General features: G+C 46.4%; 1 protein-coding gene across 2 annotated transcripts in view; it reads right to left on the bottom strand.

Moving 5' to 3' along the window:
• Positions 1 to 10,604: 10,604 nt before the first annotated feature.
• The window catches only part of CSRP1 (cysteine and glycine-rich protein 1), a 28,761-nt gene continuing 20,053 nt past the window's right edge, over positions 10,605 to 19,312 (bottom strand). Inside the window, exons 3-6 of one of the 2 annotated variants that reach the window (XM_006834143.1) lie at positions 17,109 to 17,277; positions 16,043 to 16,172; positions 11,125 to 11,218; positions 10,605 to 10,681 (exon numbers count right to left, since the gene is read on the bottom strand). In XM_006834143.1, coding sequence (XP_006834206.1) covers positions 10,605 to 10,681; positions 11,125 to 11,218; positions 16,043 to 16,172; positions 17,109 to 17,277 — 470 coding nt within the window. The remainder of the gene's footprint in view (positions 10,682 to 11,124; positions 11,219 to 16,042; positions 16,173 to 17,108; positions 17,278 to 19,312) is intronic. The other variant, XM_006834144.1, reaches the window with a different exon arrangement.

Raw genomic sequence — 19,312 nt, 5'->3', positions numbered from 1 at the left:
TTAGTGTTAGGGGCAAGGGTTGAAATAGGGCTAGGAATAAGGTTTGCCTTAGTTTTAGGATTACAATTAAGTTTCTTTTTTATTTACTTTTTTCTTGAAATTTACTTGATTTCTTCTTCATTTGGAAGAAGAAATTTTTCCTCTTTTTACTTTATGTTTCTTTGTTATTGTTGCAATTATATTTTTGGTTCTCTATTTTCAATCTTGTGGGTCTGTTTTACATTGAATACCTCTGTGTCTGGGTTGATTTCTGGATATTATTGTTGTGTGTGTTAGTCTCAGATGGTCTGTTATTGTTGGTTCTCTGTCCAAAGAACTCCCTTGAGTATTTTTTTGGATGGTTGGTCTGGTTTTTGAAAATTCTTTTAATTTCTGTTTACCAGAAAGTGACCTAATTTCATCATCATATTTGCTAGACAGTTTTTCTACATATATAATTCTTCTTTGACCATTTTTTCCTCAAGGTTTTATATATGGTCATTCCATTGTCTTCTTGCCTACATGGTTTCTGCTGAGAAATCCGAGCTTGGTCTTATGTGTTATCTTTTGTAAGCAACTTTTCATTTCTTCTATGTTGCACTCAGAATTCTTTACTTGTCTTTGGTTTTGATAAGTTTGATTATAATATGACTTGGTGTTTATCTTTTGGGGTCTGTCATGTTTGGAGTTCGTTCAATTTTTTGAATGATTATTTCATCTTTCATGGTGTTGGAGGTGTTTCTTGTCAATGCAGATTCTGATTCAGTAGGTTCTGGGGTGTGCTTGGTGGGATGGGCTGAGAAGTCTGCATTTCTAAAGTGCTCATGTAAAATCAGTGCTGCTGGTCCATGGAACATATTTTAGGTAGCAGGGATCTACAACACTAGTTCTCAAAAGGTGGTTCCAGGGAACAGAACAGATTTGCAGAAATGCAAATCCCAAGTTCCTGTTGAATCCAAAACTCTGGGGTTGGGAGACCATTAATATGTGTTTTACCACACCTTCCAGGCAATTCTGATGCAACATAATGTGTGGGAATCACTGGTGTAGACCTAGGAGTCAGGACACCTGTGATGCAGTCCCAGTTCAGTGAGACCTTGGTCAATCACTTCCCCTCTCTGACCTCAGTTTCCACATCTGTATAATGGAACCTTGCCTAGCTCAGGGACACAATGAGTATAGATTTGCAAGAAAGCCTGACTGGTTAAAGGGAATAAGGAACTCCCTAAATAGGTTGTCTCCCCTTTAGGCAAGAAAAGAAAGGAATTACTACTCCCTCCTCTCCCTGCTGCACATTTCCGGATTCCTCAGGTCTAATAACGCCTCCTCACCCAGCTGGGACAGGGAAATAGACCAGTCCACAGCCCTGCTATCCCTCATCCCCTCACTTCTGGGCTTCTGCACTCAAGCTCCGAGGTGTTCTCTCCTTGAAAGCAGGGAGACCCACCCCTCCAACTGACCTCTTCCCCAGGCTTCTCCTTACTTGCCCAAGCCCCTTTGATGTAGAACCCTTTGTTCCAGAGCTTTGGGGTTTCCTTGGATATCTGTTTTTCTAAAGGGAAAGAGAAGAAAAAACATGACCAAGGCTTCAGGTCTCTTAACGATTTGGGTTTTATGGCACCATTGCAACAGACATCAGTGGGCAGTTCCCCTGAAGCCAACCCGCCCAGGCTTGCTCCTGGGCCTCGCTCTCTCAGTGGAAATCCCCTCCCACACACAGTCCTTTCATCACTTTCCAGCCCAATAACTTTCCTGATTCACCAGGGATTCCTTTCGTCTTGAGAGTGCCCACTGGCCGCTCTCTGATGGGGCTGAGTCTGGGCTTGAAGGCATTTGATCCCAGCTTGGGCCTGACAGAAATTGGACTTGTGGGCTTGGGGTTCAGGTTAGGGCCTGCAGAGTTTTCCCTTTTCCCATGCCATCCTGGCATCTGGGTGCCTGTGTTGTGGGGGCCAAGGGGCTGCCCTGGAATGAACTTCTTCCTTAGGGACACTGGATTAAGGGACGAGAACAGTAGAAGGACAGTGATTGATTGAGGGGCATGTAGCCTTAACCAATCTACCATTAACAGCTAGGCAACCCTGGGTGTGTCAATGGCTTTCTGCACCACAGTTTTCTTTTTCTTTTAATACATAAAATGCATTTTTTAAAAAAGTAGTATTTGAATTCACCACTCTGCTGTCAGTTTGTCTTACTATGGTGGATTTTGTGTGGCTGCGATGCTGGAAGCTATGCCAATGGTATTTAGAATATCAACAAGGTCACCTATGGTGGACAGATTTCAGTAGAGCTTACAGACTTAGACTGACTAGAAAGAACCACCTGGCAGTCTGCTTCTGAAAATAAGCCAGTGAGAATCCTATGGATTACAACAGAATATTTTCTGACATAGAGCTGGAAGCTCAGCCCCCTAGGTTGGAAGGCACTCCAAATACACAGTGGCCACAACAATACTTTCAAGCAAACAGAGGACTGTGAAGATGGTATAGGGCCAGGCACCAGTTCCTTTTGCTGTACATGGGCTTGCCATGAGTTAGAGTTCACTTGACAGCAACTAACAACAGAATTTGAATACATTTTTGTAGTAAAAAAAAAAAAAAAATCAAAACGTGAAAGTATATTTTCACCACTTTTCCAGAGACAATTCTTTCATTTGACATGGGTCCTGCCACTGTCTTCACTTTATCCACGTGTGTGTGAGACATACATACCCAGCCCCGTATACAGCCAGCATTTTCATTAGTAATGTGAGGGTAATGTGGTAATGTGGATGAAGAACTCCTAAGTGCTCTTCCAGTACTGGAATTTCTATATGTGGGCGACTCTTCCCTCTTCATAAAGGGCAGTCATTCATTCGTTGGTTGTCGTGAAGTGCTATGTACACTGTCTGATCTTTCCGCCATCCTCACAATCATTGCTGTTTATGAGTCTGTTGTTAGTCACTGTGTCAGTCCATCTCATTGAGGGTCTTCCTCTTTTTCACTGACCCTCTATTTTATCAAGCATGATGTCTTTCTCCAGGGACTGGTCACTCCTGATGGCATGGCCAAAGTACATGAGACAAAGTCTCATCATCCTTGCTTCTAAAGAGCATTCTGGCAATACTTCTTCGAAGACAGATTTGTTCATTCTTCCATGGTATATTTAACATTCTTCACTAACATCATAATTCAGGCATCAATGCTTCTGTGGTTTTCCTTATTCATTATCCAGCTTTCACATGCATATGAGATGATTGAAAATACCATGGCTTAGATCAGGCACACCTTAGTTCTCAAAGTGACATCTTTGCTTTTGAACACTTAAAGAGGTCATTTGCAGATTTGCCTAATGCAATGTGTCTTTTGATTTCTTGACTGCTGCTTCAGTGAGCATTAATGGTGGATCCACATAAAATGAAATCCTTGACAACTTCATTATTTTCTCGGTTCATTCATAGGGGCTCGATAAAGTTTTGAAAACAAAATATGCTTAAAGGAAAAAAGACTGGAAGGAAAGATAACAGTGGCAACAATACTGTGGTTCCTTCTAAATGAGGGGGTTATGGATGATTTTCTCTTCTGTTCACCTTTGCTTCTCAAATGTTTCATAGTGAGGATTATTAATTTTCATAATCAGTTTTACTTTAATTAATAGTAGGGAAGTTCTTATACAATATGCACTGGGCTGAGAACCACAAGGTCCATGACGCTTTCTGTTCCAGTAAAGATTTAAAAAGCCTTGGAAACCCTATAGAGGGCTGCTATGAGTCGAACCAACTTGAAGGAACTTAACAACAACAAAGTTCCTATCCAGTGCCATTGTTAAGATTAGGCAGAGAAAGAAACCATGAGTTGTCCAGCTTGGCACTAGAGACAAAGATAAAGTAACAGATGATTCAAAGCCATGGGGTACACGGGGTTGAGGGAGACTTGTGGCATATTTTTGGATGTGATTTGTTGATTGCTGTCAAGTCAGCTCCGACTCCTGGTGATATTATGTATAGCAGAGCATTGTCCAGTTGTGCACCGTCCTAACAGTTGTTGGTATGTCTAAGCCATTGTAACATATAGGGAGATTATGGGAAAGAACATCAGGGTAAATCTTATCTGTGAACCAAGCTCTGGATTGTGCTCTGGAGCCACAATGGTGAATAGATAAATCCTAGTTCTCTTCTTAATAGGGTTGATGAGAAGTTGGAGTTAGCACCCTCAGGAAACGCCCTCTTCCCTCCAGCAAGGAAAAGTTCTGTCCTACTGAAGGGGATTCTAAAGGCAAGCGTTAGTTCTTTGACAGGTCATAATTCTGACTTTGCATAAACATGATCCCCCAATACTGGAACATGGCCTGCCAAAGGTGATCTCTCCCACATGGCTGTACATGCTTCATGTACTCGGTAGTCAGCATGGATTAGGTTACGCTGCAACAACAAACTTCCCCCACACCACAATGGCTTAACAAAACATACCCATTTCTCACTCTTACCTTATGTCTGACTCAGGCTGCAGGGGCAGTTCATTGTGGTGCTCAGAGATCTAGACTTATGGAGGTCCCATCTTGACTCACCATTTCCACCATCGGAAAAGGGATATGATGATTTACACATATACATCCAGAATGTGATGCATATCACTTCCTAGCACATTGTAGTGACCAAAACAAGCCCCATAGCCATATTTAACTTTAGTTGAGGAGGAGAAATAGAACCCTACCATGTGCTCTAAGGATCTCTGGTAGCGTAGTGGTTACGAATTGGGCTGCGAACTGCAAGGTCAGCAGTTCGAAACTACCAGCTGTTCCGCAGGAGAAAGATGAGGCTTTCTGCTCCCGTAAAGATTTACAGCCTTGGAAACCCTGTACAGGGTAGCTATGGGTCAGTACCGACTCCACAGCACATAACCACCACCACCACCTGTGCACTGGTGTGGCACTGGAGGATAAGCACTGGACTGCTAACTTCAAAGGTTAGCGGCTCAAACCCACGAGCTGCTCCTAGGAAACCGACTCAATGGCACTTAACAAAATCACCACCACATGTCCAGAGTATGGGAACTACAGTGTGGCTGCCATGGGACTGGTAGATGCCACCAGGAGGCAGAGCCATTAAAAAAAGTGTCCAAGGGTTCTTCTTCACTCCTCCAAGAGGGAGCACTAGCCTCTCCCACTCTCCTTGTCCCAGGACCAAGCCCTTGGGGCCTTTGGAAGAGTCAAGCTGAGGTCAGCAGGGTGGAAGTGCAGAAGGCTCAGGGGTAAGTACTTCAGAAAAGGCACTGAGGACTTGTTCAGGCACAGAAAATGCCCACTCAGGGCTTTGTTCATGATAAACTCCTTCCAGAATTTTCATGACCTTTAGGGAGACTCTTCCTAGGCCCATAAACTTGGAACATCAGTTGGATGGGCCCCTACAGCCTGGCTTCTCTAGTGTGGTCCCAGGATCAGCAGCATCAGCACCACCTTCACCTGGGAGCTTGTGGGAAACGTTGGATCTCAGGCCCCACCCCAAACTAGTGAATTAGATAGAATCTGCATTTTAACAAGATCCCCAGGAGATTGGCATGCACATTAAAGTCTGAGAAGCATTTTTCTAGAACTAATTTAGGCCAACATCTTTATTTCACAGATGAGGAGTTGACACCCAGGGAGGAGGAGGATGGCCCAAAGTCACACAGCTGGTTCCAGTACTTGCCAGTGGCTTTGAGCAAGTTACTTACAAAGAATTCACTGAATCTCATTTTCCTCATCTGTGATAAAGGGATGATATATATATAGCCTCCTCATAGAGTCCAGGTGGGCATCAGGCAAGACAATACCCAGGTCAGTGCCAGGCAGACAGCTTGCACAAATAAATGCTCAAGCTTTCATTCACTGGTATGGTGTGTGCACGTGCACACACACCATACCACACCACTCCAATACTTGACACTTTCTTCTAAAGAGAAGAATGTCAGGGGCAGCAATGAAGGGACTGGGATCTGGACCCCACTGCCTGTGTGTATATCCTGCTTTTGCCATTTGACATTCAGCAAGATCCTGAATTGTTCTTTGCTTCTTAGCTTCAGTTTGATAATTTGTAAATTGGTATCATGATAGTACCTCATAAGTTATTGTGAGGATAAAACAAATTAACACACTTAAAGTCTGGATAGACTTTGGCATGTAGTATGTACACAAGATGGATGAATGAAACCCCCAATATGTCCAAAAGAGGAAGGCTGGGGTCTGGGAAGTTGAGCTCAGGTGAGGGGGTCTCTTTCAGAGGGAGCTGCTTCAGGTTTGCCCCATTGACTTATCACAAACCCTCAATCAGTTTCTCTGATCCCTAGACAGTCCACTCAGGACCCCCAACCCCTGGGTGCATTTTTCTTCCTTCAATGTTCTCCCTTGTACCTCAATCTGGAGCCCCTGAAAGGCCAAGGGTCTCTGTCCAGGAGAAGAGCAGGCTCAGAGGGCTGGGCAGCTGCCTGAACATCTCTGAAGGGCTGTCATCCAGGAGAGGGATTAGACTTGTTCTGGATGACTCTAGGGGACAGAAATAGGAAGTTCCAGGAAGTCCTCTCTAATCATTAGAACTGTTCAGAGGCGGCACCAGCTACGGGGTGGGGCAGTGAGCTGGCTGCAAGCAGAAGGGTGGCAGCTGGATGAGTCCTCAGGTCCTCATGCCTGACTGAGCATCAGCATCGCCTAAGGATCTGTTTAGAATACAGATTCCCAGGCCCCTCCCAGGCCTAACTGAATCAGAATTTCCAGGGGGTGAGGCTGGGAACCCTCACAGATTCTCATTACCAGGGGGTGTGAACCCTGAGTAGTTCTCTCTGAGGGTTACTTGCCACACTGCTAGCTACAAGCACCCTTACCTGATGAAGTTCTGGAAACCAAGGCCTCATGAGTTTCTGCCTTCTCCCAAGGAAAGTCCTATGTCCTTAATACAGGGATGACTCTTTTGTCTAATAACAGTTCGAATCCACTCTTCCCCATTCCTGTCCTTACCCCACAGTCTGGCTCCTTCTGATCCCCATTTCTCTCCCCAGCCTCTTAGGTGACCTATACAGGGTGTTAGGGCTGTTGTAGGTAGGAGGCTGGACCTGCCTGAGAGGCCTGGGCCCCACCTACATCCCATCAGGAGAAGCAACTCTTTCCCATCACGCCCTAAGAGGCCCCGCCACAGCCGCTCCCGTGACTGGCAACACTCCCACCAAAGGCACTCACCTGAGGACGCCCTGGACACCTCGCTGGAGAATACAGTGACTGCAAAGAAACACTTGAATGGGCATAAAGATCCTTGTTGGTTCTCTTCTTTGGGGGCATTACCATCATTTGGTACACCAGAGGCCTCTATTCGTTTCCTGGAAATACTTCCTGGGAACGCTAATATCCAGGGTTAGCTGTAATTGAGCATGCGGTGGGGGGGGAAATAATAGGTCCTAAGGAAAGGAGCGCCTGCAGTTTGCCCGACCCACAGCACCACCTGGTGTCTCCTAACCCCAAGCAGCCTTAGATAAGCCTGCGGATTCTGGGCTCCACCCTTCCTCCTTCCTCCTTGGCCAAGCCTTGCCCTTCATGGCCTAAAGGGTACTTCCAGGTCCCACATGCTTCAGGCTTACAGCCTTTCACTTTTAGGACAGTTTCACTCCCTGAGGTGTGTCCTGGCCCACTCTCACCATTTGTTGTTGTTAGGTGCATCGAGTTGGTACTGACTCAGTGATTGTATGCACAACATTCCGAAACACTGCCCTGTCCCCCTAACCTCACAATTGTTGCCACACTTGAGCCCATTGATGCTGACACTTTGCCAATCCATCTTGCTGGGGATCTTCCTCTTTTTCTCTGACCCTCCCTTCACCTTACCAAACATGATACCCCTCTCCAGTGACTGGCCCCTCCTGATGGTATGTCTGAAGTGTGAGAGACGAAGTCTGGCCATTCTGGCCTCCAAGGAACACTCTGGCTGTACTTCTAACAAAAGGTTCTTTTGGCAGCCCATGGTACTTTCAATATTCTCCTCCAACACCATAACTCAAATGCATCCGTTCTCCTATGATCTTCCTTCTTCACTGTCCAACTTTCACATGCATATGAGGTTATTGAAAATACCATACCTCTCACCATAGGACTGCCCTAAAGACCAGTGGTCCGAGTGGAAACGAGTGCTGGAGAGGCTAGGTGTACATCATTTTGCTGGAGTGACCAGAAATTCATCCGAGCAGCCAGCAGAGGGCAGCCTGCCTCCAGTTTTGGGCCCTAGATGATGCCATTTAACCACACCTGTGGCGCTGTAGGATAAAGCACTGTACCACTAGGTTGGTTTGAACCACAAGCTTCTAACCCACCAGACGCTTCTGTTTTCGGAAACCCTATACAGGGTAGCTGAGTTGGAACCAACTAGACACTTTCAAGCCACGCCTGTGGGCCCTTCCTGTGGACCTGAAATAGTTTGTAGAACTGAGGAGCCAGTGGTCACACTTTTGAGGCCTAGAGATCCTGCCTGCTGCACAAACCTTTTTGGGTGCACTTCCAGTGAGGAATTAGTTATTTTTGTTGGTGCTGTGGCATCAATTCCAACTCAAAATAACTCAATGTGACAGTAAAACTGCCCCCAGTTTTCTTGGCAGTAATCTTTACGGAAAACAGTCATCGGGTGTTTTTCCTATAAAGGTGTTAGGTGGGTCCAAACTGCAAACTTTTCTGTTAGCAGCTGGGCATTTAACAGCTGCACCACCAGGATTCCTAGAGGGGTTATTAGACCTCAGCCCCACCTGGAAGACTCTCAGCTCTGTCACCTTGTACTTAACTGTTGCTTTACATGTTTGATTATATATGTTTATGTCCCGTTTGCAGAATCCTTTTGATGCCGTAGGATAAGCTCTGGACTGTTAATCTCAAGATCGGTAGTTCAAACCCACCAGTTTCTCGGTAGGAGAAAAGATGAGGCTTTCTGTTCCAAAAAAGATTTATAGCTTCAGAAACCCTACACAGGGGTCACTATGAGTCAGAATCGACTAGATGGCAGTGGGTCTCAGAGCCAAGGCCGCTGTTGCACCTAGGCATCTGGACAGGGCCTTGTCATTAAAACATCTGCTTATTGTTTTATAAATTCAGTGTGGGCACATTTTCAAGTAAGGCCTCCAACAGGCAGCCCTACAATGATGAGTCCTTTCCAAAACGGTTGGCCTTCCATGGACTTGGCTGCTGAGACAGTCCCCTCCACCTCATGTCCACTCCAAGCAGAAGTGAGATTTCTGGATTTGATGTGAAAAGTCCCTCTGGCGGAGTTTCCATCTTACTCTGGGGCTTTCCAAGCTTGGGGCCTAGCTGAGCCCCTCAAATTCCAAAGCCAAACAATTCCCAGGCCCAACTGTTGCGGTGGGAAGTTGGGGTTGGTTGGCAAGGTAGTGTGCTTTAAGTTAGAGCCAATACTGAAAATAGGAGTCCTTAGAGAAAAAATAAACCAAAAAACTAGCTTTATTTTGCACCAGGCCTTCTGCTAATTTGTTCCAATCAGGTGCCCTCCCAGCCCCAGGAAAGTGGCATGTTCCCAAGGACCAGGACACCAGAGTCCTTTTCTAAACAGCTTTATTGACTGGATGAAAAGTCAGCTTGAATACAGGCCCTGCCAACAGTCTTTCAGTAGACAGCTCCAAATAGTGTCGTCCACTCAGTCACTGGGAACAGCAAGCCCAGCCCCTCCGCCTTCCTCCTGCTGCTCCTGCACTGGGGTCTGGAAGGGATGGGGGGGGGTGGGGTGGCCAAAGAAGGGTCCCTGGAGATGGGTGGAGTGGAAGAGGCAAGGCCCTTGGTTGGCAGGAAGGCCCTGAGGACTAGTCACTAAGAGAAGGGGTATTCAGATGAAGGTGAGGGTGTGCCCTCCCCATCCGAGTGACAAGCAGACATAGTTAAGAACAGAGCACTGGCCTGGGCTGTGCTATGGGATGGAGTGGACCTATCCAGCGCATGCTTAGGGTTGGATCTATTTGCCTAAGGTGTGGTGTGTTGGAGGCATTTCATTAGGGACTGTTAATGACTACATGTCTAGGGAGGTCAGATGGCATCTGGACTGTGGGGACTTCGGATTTAAGTTGTCTTCTCCGACCCCAAGGGGGGTTGTCACTAGTTCCACATGGATTCAAAGGCAAGGGTCCTGACCCTATCTGTACCCTTTTTCCCTTCCCCTAGTGAGTTCCTGAGCAGGGCCTCCCAGGCCTGTTCTGAGGGACACCAAGAAGCCCACTCTCTTTCTCACAAAGGAGAATTACAGGAATTCTATCAATATACACTTCCCTTGCCCCATCTTGGCCCTGCTTTCCTCCCTGTCTGGGTCTGCTACTGCTGTGCCTCTTAGCCATGTGATGACTCCACACAGGAGGCTAAAGAACAGAGGTCTGTGGGGAGGGCCAGGGGAGTGGGGCTCAGAAACACTGAGGTTTCCTGCTGGTAATGTCATCAGATTCCCAGCAGGAGGAGCCCCTTGGTGATGCTGGGGTCTCCGGCAAACAGCCAACCAAAGGGGACCAGAGGCCCAAGTTCAAGACATTAGTGATGTGTGGCAAGACTGAGAAGGGAGAAAGAATCTTAGAAGTCTCCGAGGCAGCTGTGAAAGGGTTGTTGATGCAAAGCTCTGAATGGGCAGGGGACAGCAGGCAGTGGTAATATCACTCCGAGTGGACCAAGGCCCCAGCTCCTTGCCCAAAGCCAAAGCCTTTGGGCCCGAAGTTTTTAGCATAGCATCCTGTAAAGAGAGGACAGAGTAAGGACATGCTCCTCCTCCCAACTTCCACTAAAGATGTCCCACCCCTAGTGCCCGGCCAGAACTCTGAAGAAGCATGCCCCAATGATCCCCTGATCCTCTTCAGTCCCCTCATCCCAATCCACACTTTGTCTCCCCTGCTACTGAAATTATCAGAGAAGCCCTTATTTGTTACAAGAGAAATGGACTGGGAGTTAGGAAACCAGGTTCGAACCCCACCCCTGCCTCAATATGCCACGTGACCCTGGCCAAGTCACGTTCTCCCTCTGGGCTTCAGTTCTTCATCTGTAAAATGAAGGTGCCATACTAGATGCTCTGGAATTGATTCCAAGTGTAATTCATGTACATTTAGCAAGGGTGTAGCTACACAAGTCCCCCACTCCCTCAGTCCCCTTGGTCCCCTGACCAGAAGTAAAACCACCCACCTTTGCAATAAATCTCGCCATCTTTGTCGGCCAGGGTGGTTGACTCGAGGCCTTTGCCACACTTGGCACATCGGAAGCAGGACTTATGCCAGGACTGGGCAGGGAAGGAAACAGTTAATAGTGACTCCACTCCAGACACTAAGGTGTCCCCTTCTCCATCCCCACTCCTCTTGAAATGCCATGATGAAGACGCTGAACACATTTCTGAGGTCTGCTCAGCTACTGCTGCTCTCAGTGCCAGGCAGTGGAGAAGAAAGCCAGAGGCCACCCACCATCTCACACCAGCTTGTAGCAAAAGGCCTTCTAAATTGTCCTGGTACTGCCACTTACTGGCTACACAAACTTAGGCAAGTTTCTTGTTGTTGTTGTTGTTAAGTACCGTGGAGTCGGTTCTGACTCATAGTGACCCTGCACAGGGTTTCCGAGGCTGTAAATCTTTACGGAAGCAGAATGCCTCATCTTTCTCCCGCGGAACCACTGGTAGTTTCGAACTGCTGACCTTGAGTTTAGCAGCCCAATTCGTAACCACTTAGGCAAGTTTCTTAACCACTGCAATTTCCTCATATGGGAAACCTATCTGCCTGTTTACAAAATCAGTGTGAAGAGGGGGGCTTCAAGAAGTTTGTGGAAAATAGGGTGAAAAGATCATGGAAATTTTCCATGAACTTTTTGAAGCCCTCATATAAACATCAGATGTCTGGCCACACTGTGGGCTTTTTTAGGAATCTCCTAGACCTGTCTGGTCTCTGAAGTTCTAGAAGTGAGCGAGTGGTGGGGGCCAGTATTTCCCTCATTAGGTAGCTGTGAGGATTAAGTGCTTTCACCCGTGCAAAGTGCCTGCCACCAGATCTGGCATGGGCCCTAGTCCATGCTATTATTACTTTGAAGGAGATTAGGTCTCTGAAGTGCACTCAACTCAGCAGGAAAAGGCTTAGGGAGTATGTTTCTCCAGGGACCACAGAAGTCCCTTTCTGGTTCTAAGAAGAGCCCACCGGGGTAAGACAGGATCCTGGGAAAACTGCATCCCAGGGAAATACCACTGGGCCCAGGTTTTGTAAATTGTGATGGGATCCCACACAACCAGTAAGACTTCTCAGCAACCAGCTCCCACCTGCACCAGCTGAATCAGCTGAGCAGCTGATGTGTAGACAGTTCTGCTAAGGCCCAGAGAAGGCAAGATGCAGACAGCAGGGAGGCAGTAAAAACAAGTCCTTTTAAGGGCAAAGAGGCTCCCTCTGCACAGGTTGGAGGCTAAGAGGGGAAACTGGATCCTCTCAGATTTGCTGTCAGACCACTTCCCATTTATTCCTCCTCCAGAGTCCCATGGACCTCAGAGTCCTGAGAGCTGAGCCTAGAGAGCCTGGGTGTCAGTCCTCCTGTGGACTCACTATGCAGCCCCAGCAGATGCCCTGTCTTTGTTCCTCTTCTGAAAAGCAAGGGCTGCTACCCACAAGTCACTAGGCAGAAGAAGGACTGGCTCACATCTAGAACATCACCTACCCCTCACAATTCCCACCCACCACTCAACATAAGCTTTGCTCATTCAAGCAGCACCTAAAAGTACTCCCTGTTGTTATTGTTAAGTACCTCTGAGTCAGTTCCGACTCATAGTGACCCTGTATAGGGTTTCCAAGGAGCGACTGGTGAGTTGGAACTGCCATCCAGGTGGTTAGCAGTCCAGTGCTTATCCTATGGCGTCACACCCTGCTCAATATTTCTTTCTTGGCCCAGGCAAAGGAGATGGGGATGCTTCTCCCAACCTTTTCTGTTTGAACATAAAATTCTCCTGCCCTACTACACCTTAGCACTGTGGGTTAACATGCCAGACTGCAAAGCCATTTGAATAGCAAGGTTGGTGGTTCAAGCTTACCAGCTGCTCCTTGGAAACTTGAATAGGGATTCAGGGTTGCTATGGGTCTGAACTGACTCGATGGCACTTCACAACAACAACAACAACTATACCTTAGCAGTGCTTCCTTAACCTGTCTGGTGATGGTGGTGTATCAACGAGTCAGTTCCGACCCACAGTGAGCCTGTATAGGATTTCTGAGAATGTAAACCTTTAAGGGATCAGAAAGCCTCATTTTTCTCCTAAGGAGTGACTGGTAGATTCGAACTACTGACCTTGCAGTTAGCTGCCCAGTTTGTAATCCACTACGCTACCTTGACTCTTAGGAATGTTTTATCATTTTATACTGTCATGAGATACAGCAGAAAAACACCACCACCTTAATAATAATATTAGCAATATCTTCCATTTCTAGTCCATGCATGGTGCAAATGGTTAACATGCTCAGCTAACTAAAGTGCTGAAGACAAGCTCTTGGTCCAGCTGTTCCACAAGCTTGTTGTGTGGTCTTGGCCAGGTCACCCCTCTGTCCTGGGCCTCATATGGATGATCCAGAAATCTTCTCTGACCATATATCTTGATGATCCCACTTCTGTGATTTCTGGGTTTTGGTCTAAAATTGCCAGTCTCTGGGGGCATAGTTCTCCCTCCTCTTGACTTTGGTATATTCCAGGAATATGATCAGCTCACTTTGAAACAGTGGCTCATTACAAGATTCTTGCTGTGCAGTGGTGGTTGGATTGAATATCACAGGGAGGGACATGGGTGGCAGTTAGAAATCATTTGGAAAAGCCTCCCAGGTGACTCTAATAGGTCCTGAACTTTGCAAATCTCTTCCTTGGGGGTACACAGTTCCAGGGGGTCTGCATCCCAGGAAAGGAGTCCTGGTGATGTAGTGGTTAAATGCTCCTGTAAAGATGTGCAGCCTCTGAAGCAGCTGTACTGTGTCCTACAGGGTTAAAGTGAGTCAGAATTCACCACACAGCAGCAGGTGGAATCTGTACAGCCCACAAACCAGAATGTAATGCCGATTGTCAAGAGGTTGTTAGCAATTCTGAGATGACAGACCTTTTTGAAAATCTGATGTAAACTATGGAGCCTCTTCCCAGATAGAGTCATACTCCCATAAAACTTAGCATGCAGTTTCAGAGGGTTCATGTACCCTCTGTGGTCCCCAACACTAAAGATACAGATTGATCTTTGCAATTTCCCCATGAATAGTTCTTGTTGTAAGTCAATGAGTTGATTCCAATTCATAGAAAACCTAAATGACAGAGCAAAACTGCTCCATGAGGTTTCCTAGGCTGTAAAAATGTTTAAAAATAATATTTATTGTGTTTTCAGTGAAAGTTGACAAAGGTGAAAATGAAAAAAGGTTCCCATTTAACAACTTATTCACAAATGTTCAGTTACATGAGTTACATTTTTTCACAATATGTCAACATTCTCATTTCCCTCTGGTTGTTCAGTTTTCACTAATCTAGTTTCCCTGCCCCGTGACCTTCTCATGTTTGCTTTAGATCAGGGGTGGGGAATCTTTTTTCTGCCAAGGGCCATTTGGATATTTATAACATCATTCGTAGGCCATAGAAAATTATCAATTACAAATTAACCTATGTTTGGTTAAACATTTAATTAACTCACCCCTAATGTGATGACTAGAACTGTGGTTGCCTTGGCAGGGCCAGACCAAATGATTTCATAGCGTAGTGGTTACGAATCGGGCTGCGAACCTTAAGGTCAGCGGTTTGAAACTACCAGACACTCCGCGGGAGAAAGATGAGGCTTTCTACTCCCGTAAAGATTTACACCCTTGGAAACCCTGTACAGGGTCGCTATGGGTCGGACCCGACTCGATGGCACTTAACAACAACAACATACAGTTAATAAGGAGCTCTGGTAGCACAGTGGTTACGAATTGGGCTGCTAACCTCAAGGTCGGCAGTTCGAAACTACCAGCTGTTCCGTGGGAGAAAGATGAGGCTTTCTGCTTCTCTAAAGATTTGCAGCCTCGGAAATCCTGTGCAGGATCACTATGAGTCGGAACCGACTCCATGGTACTTAACAACAACATATGGTTAATGTAGTCCTGATGTGGCACTGTGGGTTAATGTGCTGGAGTGTAAAGTTGATTTGAACTGCAAAGCCAGCAGTTCAAGCTCACCAGCCATTCCTTGGAAACCCTAAACAGGGTCGCTATGGGTCAGAACTGACTCAACAACCCTTAACAAAAACAACATATGGTAAATATGCTGGACTGCAAGGTCAGTTTGAACTGCAAGATTAGTGTTTCAAACTCACTAGCTGCTCCTCAGAAATCCTATACAGGGTCACTATGAGTTGGAACTGACTCAATGGCACTTAACAACATATGGCTTATGGGCCAAACGTTCTCCACCACTGCTTTAGAGTAATTGTTGACTAGCTGGCATCAAATAGTTGATTTTTTAAAAAAAAGAGGGCAGTACTCACAAGTGAAATTCTTTGTTTTATGAGACAACCTGTTATTGGGCAAAAAGATGCCTTCTGGGGATAATTTTGCTTCAAAGTTTTGTATCTTTGCAATACTTTCAAGAAGTCCTCTAATTTCAGTAAATCTGACTTCTTAAAAATTTGAGTTCTGTTCCACATTTGTCTCCTATATGTTCAGGATCCATCTATTATGGCCCTGATCACAACGGTTGGTAGTGATCACCATGCACCAACTAGTTCTTCTAGGCTGTAAACATATCCAGGAGCAGGTCACCACGTCTTTTTCCCCATGGATTAACTAATGAGTTCAAACCGCTGACGTCATACTTATGCATCATTCAGCCACTAAGACTCCTCTCCTGTGAATTGCCCATAGATTTAGTCATCAATTCCACAGACAATAGTAATGTCACCGCACATGAGTGATTTGAGCTTCTTGGAGACCAACAGGGGCAAAGGGCTACTCTAGAGTCTTAGAGGGGAAGAGGTTAAAGCCCACTGTAGAGCTAAGGTCAGGACTCAAAAAGGTCTGGAACTCACTCACAGTCCAAGAAAACCTCTCTCCTCTCTCCTCATCATGTCCAGTAGCTGTCTTACCTTACCAGCACCAATCACCTTCTCAGCAGCATAGACAGCCTGGCTGCAACGGGGACAGCGCTCCGAGCCACCGATTTTCTGGGCAAACTTGGATGCATTGGGGTTGGTGGTGGGCCTGTGGCCTGGGGCCCTGCGTGGGAATAAATATGCAATGAGATGCTTTTTGATAAGAAATACTCATATGCATGGAGCTGGCATTGTGAGGGTATGATACCATGTTCATCTTATACAGGGGATGGGGGCTATTATACCAGCCAAAGTAACAAAAGCTACAAGCAGCCCAAAGATCACCTTCCATTTTACAGGTGGAGAAACCAAAGCTCAGTGTAATTGTTTTTCTTCATGTTTCCTTCAGTCATTCAGTTACAACACCCCAAATTATTTTTCACACCTCATTTATCAAAAATCGCCCTCTGTTGCCCACCCCCCTCCATTCCTTTAGCAGTTCCAGTATCAGATTCTTTCCAAAGAGAAATCTGCTGACAAATCACTCCCATTGGAGCAATGACCTTGGCTGAAAGGTTGGTAACTCAAATATCATTTCTGCCTATCCCTCTAAGGCCAAGGAACCAGCTAGGGGACTGCCAACAGCCACTGTTGACCAGAAGGCCTGTCGGTGCCATCGGAGGCACAAGAATAGACAGTTTGCAGCATTTCTAAGGAAGGAGAATAACCTCCCTTGGCCGGGTACAGGGTAGCAATGCGGAGTGAGAGGCTGGTGTGCTAACAACCCTGTGCTGAGCCCTGGTCCTGGTTCAGGTATTCACTAGCTGTGGGTTTGCATCCACTCATCCATAAAAAGAGGACACTGGACTAAATAATTCTTGGGGCCCCTCCCAGCTCTGAGCCTTATAATAATACAGGATGCTAGTCCTCTGTGGGGAGGAATCAGGCCTATTCTGTGCCCCACAGTGCCCTTCAGCTTCTTCAGCGGGTGCTCCACACTACCTTTACAAAAACTGGTTTTCTGAGCACCCCACTGCTTAAGTGAAAGTGGTTGGGAATGTGTTCAACACTAGGGGAAAGGGCGCTCAAGAATAGGCGTGGAAGAGGGTCCTTTACTCACTCTTCTTGCTTGATGCCCAGCGACTCCCCCTTGTCGGTGCTCAGTGTGCCTGCACCCTGTCCATAGCCATAACCTTTTGGCCCATATTTCTTGCCGTAGCAGGACTTGCAGTAGATCTCCTCACCATGCACAGCCACTGTGGTGCTATCCAGATTCTTCTTGCAGACCACTATGAAGGAGAAGGGTGGTATGGTGAGCAGAGGCTGAAGCTAACTGCTAGCTCACTGCAAGTCCCCAACAGCTGAAGCTCTGCGACCAGTTGGCAGTTTTCATACATCATTCTGATCTTTCAAGAGCAGCTGGAGATGGAGACCTAGATGGTCAATGAGCCTCAGGAAGGGAGATGGAATCTGCAAACACTGCCTGACTCCAGGAATACTAGATGTGCAGAACCTCTCAGGAGACTATGCAGGTCTTCCCAGGCTGTCACATCCACACTCCTCCCCAACAATCCTGGGCACCTCAAAGCTCAGAGGATGCAACAGCCTAGACTGACCCACAAACCAAAGGAAATTGGCTGAGGTCCTTCACTATGCCTTTGACAAATACATTATGTTTTCTAATAGGAGAGGAGAAAAAAAGAAAGGAAGGAAGAAGAGGGCAGGGTTTTCCTGTTTCCTACAATAGAATCCAGAAGGGGCAATCTGTGCATGCTGGGGGAGGAGGAAGGAGAAATGCACCCAGAACATTGTTAAATATATGGCACCCAGCATCATGGTGGACTTTGAAATGAGGTATAGGTCACATTAATCACAACAGGATTTGGAGTTTCTATTCCCAGAATTCATTTTGCCACAAGAAGAACAACTGGAAAGGATTTCCAGAGCAAAAGATTTTGGAATAGGATGAGCCAGAAAGCCCGTGGACCTCATGTATACTCCTGTTTATCTCAGAAGGGGAGTTGTGTCTAGCTACCCAGAGTAAAATAGTTCAGGATTAGAGGTCATATAGAATAAAACTATCCAGAATAAAACTCCAACTGTCCCTTTCTGGTTGTGTGACCTTGGACAAGCTACTTTGCCTTTCTAGCCTCAGTGTCCTCAATTGTAAATGCATATAATGCCTAACCCAAGAACTGGTGGTCATGAGAATTAAATGAGATCCTACATGTGACATGCTTAGTACAATGCCCTACATCCAACAGGTGTGGAAAACACGTTGGCCACTCAAGTGGTAGCAAAGAAAGTTAGTACCATTCTAAGACAAGGGAGAGGGGGATTGTTCTCAAGAGATCATGGGCTTTCAACCCCCAAGTAGTCTCTTCTCTCAAATAATTCAGCTTCACTCTTTGTTTAGGTCTCATTCAGACATGGACATCCTGATTTGATTCCATGATATTCTTTAAATATTGGGATTCAGTGTGCCCAAATGGGCTGTATCCTCAAACATATCTTTTTTAAAGATGGAAACCTAGGGAGACACCATGTCTCCCATATCCCTTCTAGAAGACCCTTCGCTTATATCCTTTTAGCTCGAGCTCCTCTTGCCTTTAAAGGGTCCAGTTTTCTGTCAGCTCCTCTCCTTGTCCTGAGCCCAGGTTGGATACTTCAGACCAAATAAGGACCCCCCTGTCCTGCTCTCAAAATCCCTACCTCATTCCAGCACTCTGGGCAACCCAAATATAGAACTTCCCACCTCCTCCTCTGGGGCTTGGCTCCCGGGAAGGAGGGAAAAGGAACAGCAGGCCAAGGGAGCAACATTCCCTTCTAGGGTGGGAAGTCGGGAGTTGGCCTAGAATTGCTTCTTCTAAGACCCAAATTAAGCTGGGAATCCTGAGGCCAAAGGGAAGACAGGCAGCAGAGACAAAGCAGTTGGGGAACAGAGCTTCATTTTGACTGGTCTCTCCAACAACGAGCCAGGAGCTCAGCCCGGAGGAGATATCAGAATCTCCAAGCTGACACACACTGCTGATGGCAGGCCCTTGGCTCCCTCCTCTGCTTTGATTCTCCCAGAAGTCTCCTCTAGGACTTGTTTTCAGAGACTCCCAGCTCACTCATAGTCTCAAGTGAGGGGAATTTTAAATAAAGCATGAATGAGTTCCTACCAAATCACGTTAAGCCAGCAAATCTAGGTTGTGTGAATGTATGTGTTGGACAAACACTCTTCCAGATGCCACCTGGCTCTGTAGACCTTGCGATGTGGTTTGGAAACACTGGGGTAAGAAAGTCCCAGGTGACAGGTCAGATCTCCCTCACCCGCCCCCT

The sequence above is a fragment of the Chrysochloris asiatica genome, unplaced genomic scaffold, assembly GCF_000296735.1.
Source record: "Chrysochloris asiatica unplaced genomic scaffold, ChrAsi1.0 scaffold00009, whole genome shotgun sequence".
Classification (NCBI taxonomy): domain Eukaryota; kingdom Metazoa; phylum Chordata; class Mammalia; order Afrosoricida; family Chrysochloridae; genus Chrysochloris; species Chrysochloris asiatica.
This window is presented reverse-complemented; position numbering and strand designations above follow the sequence as displayed.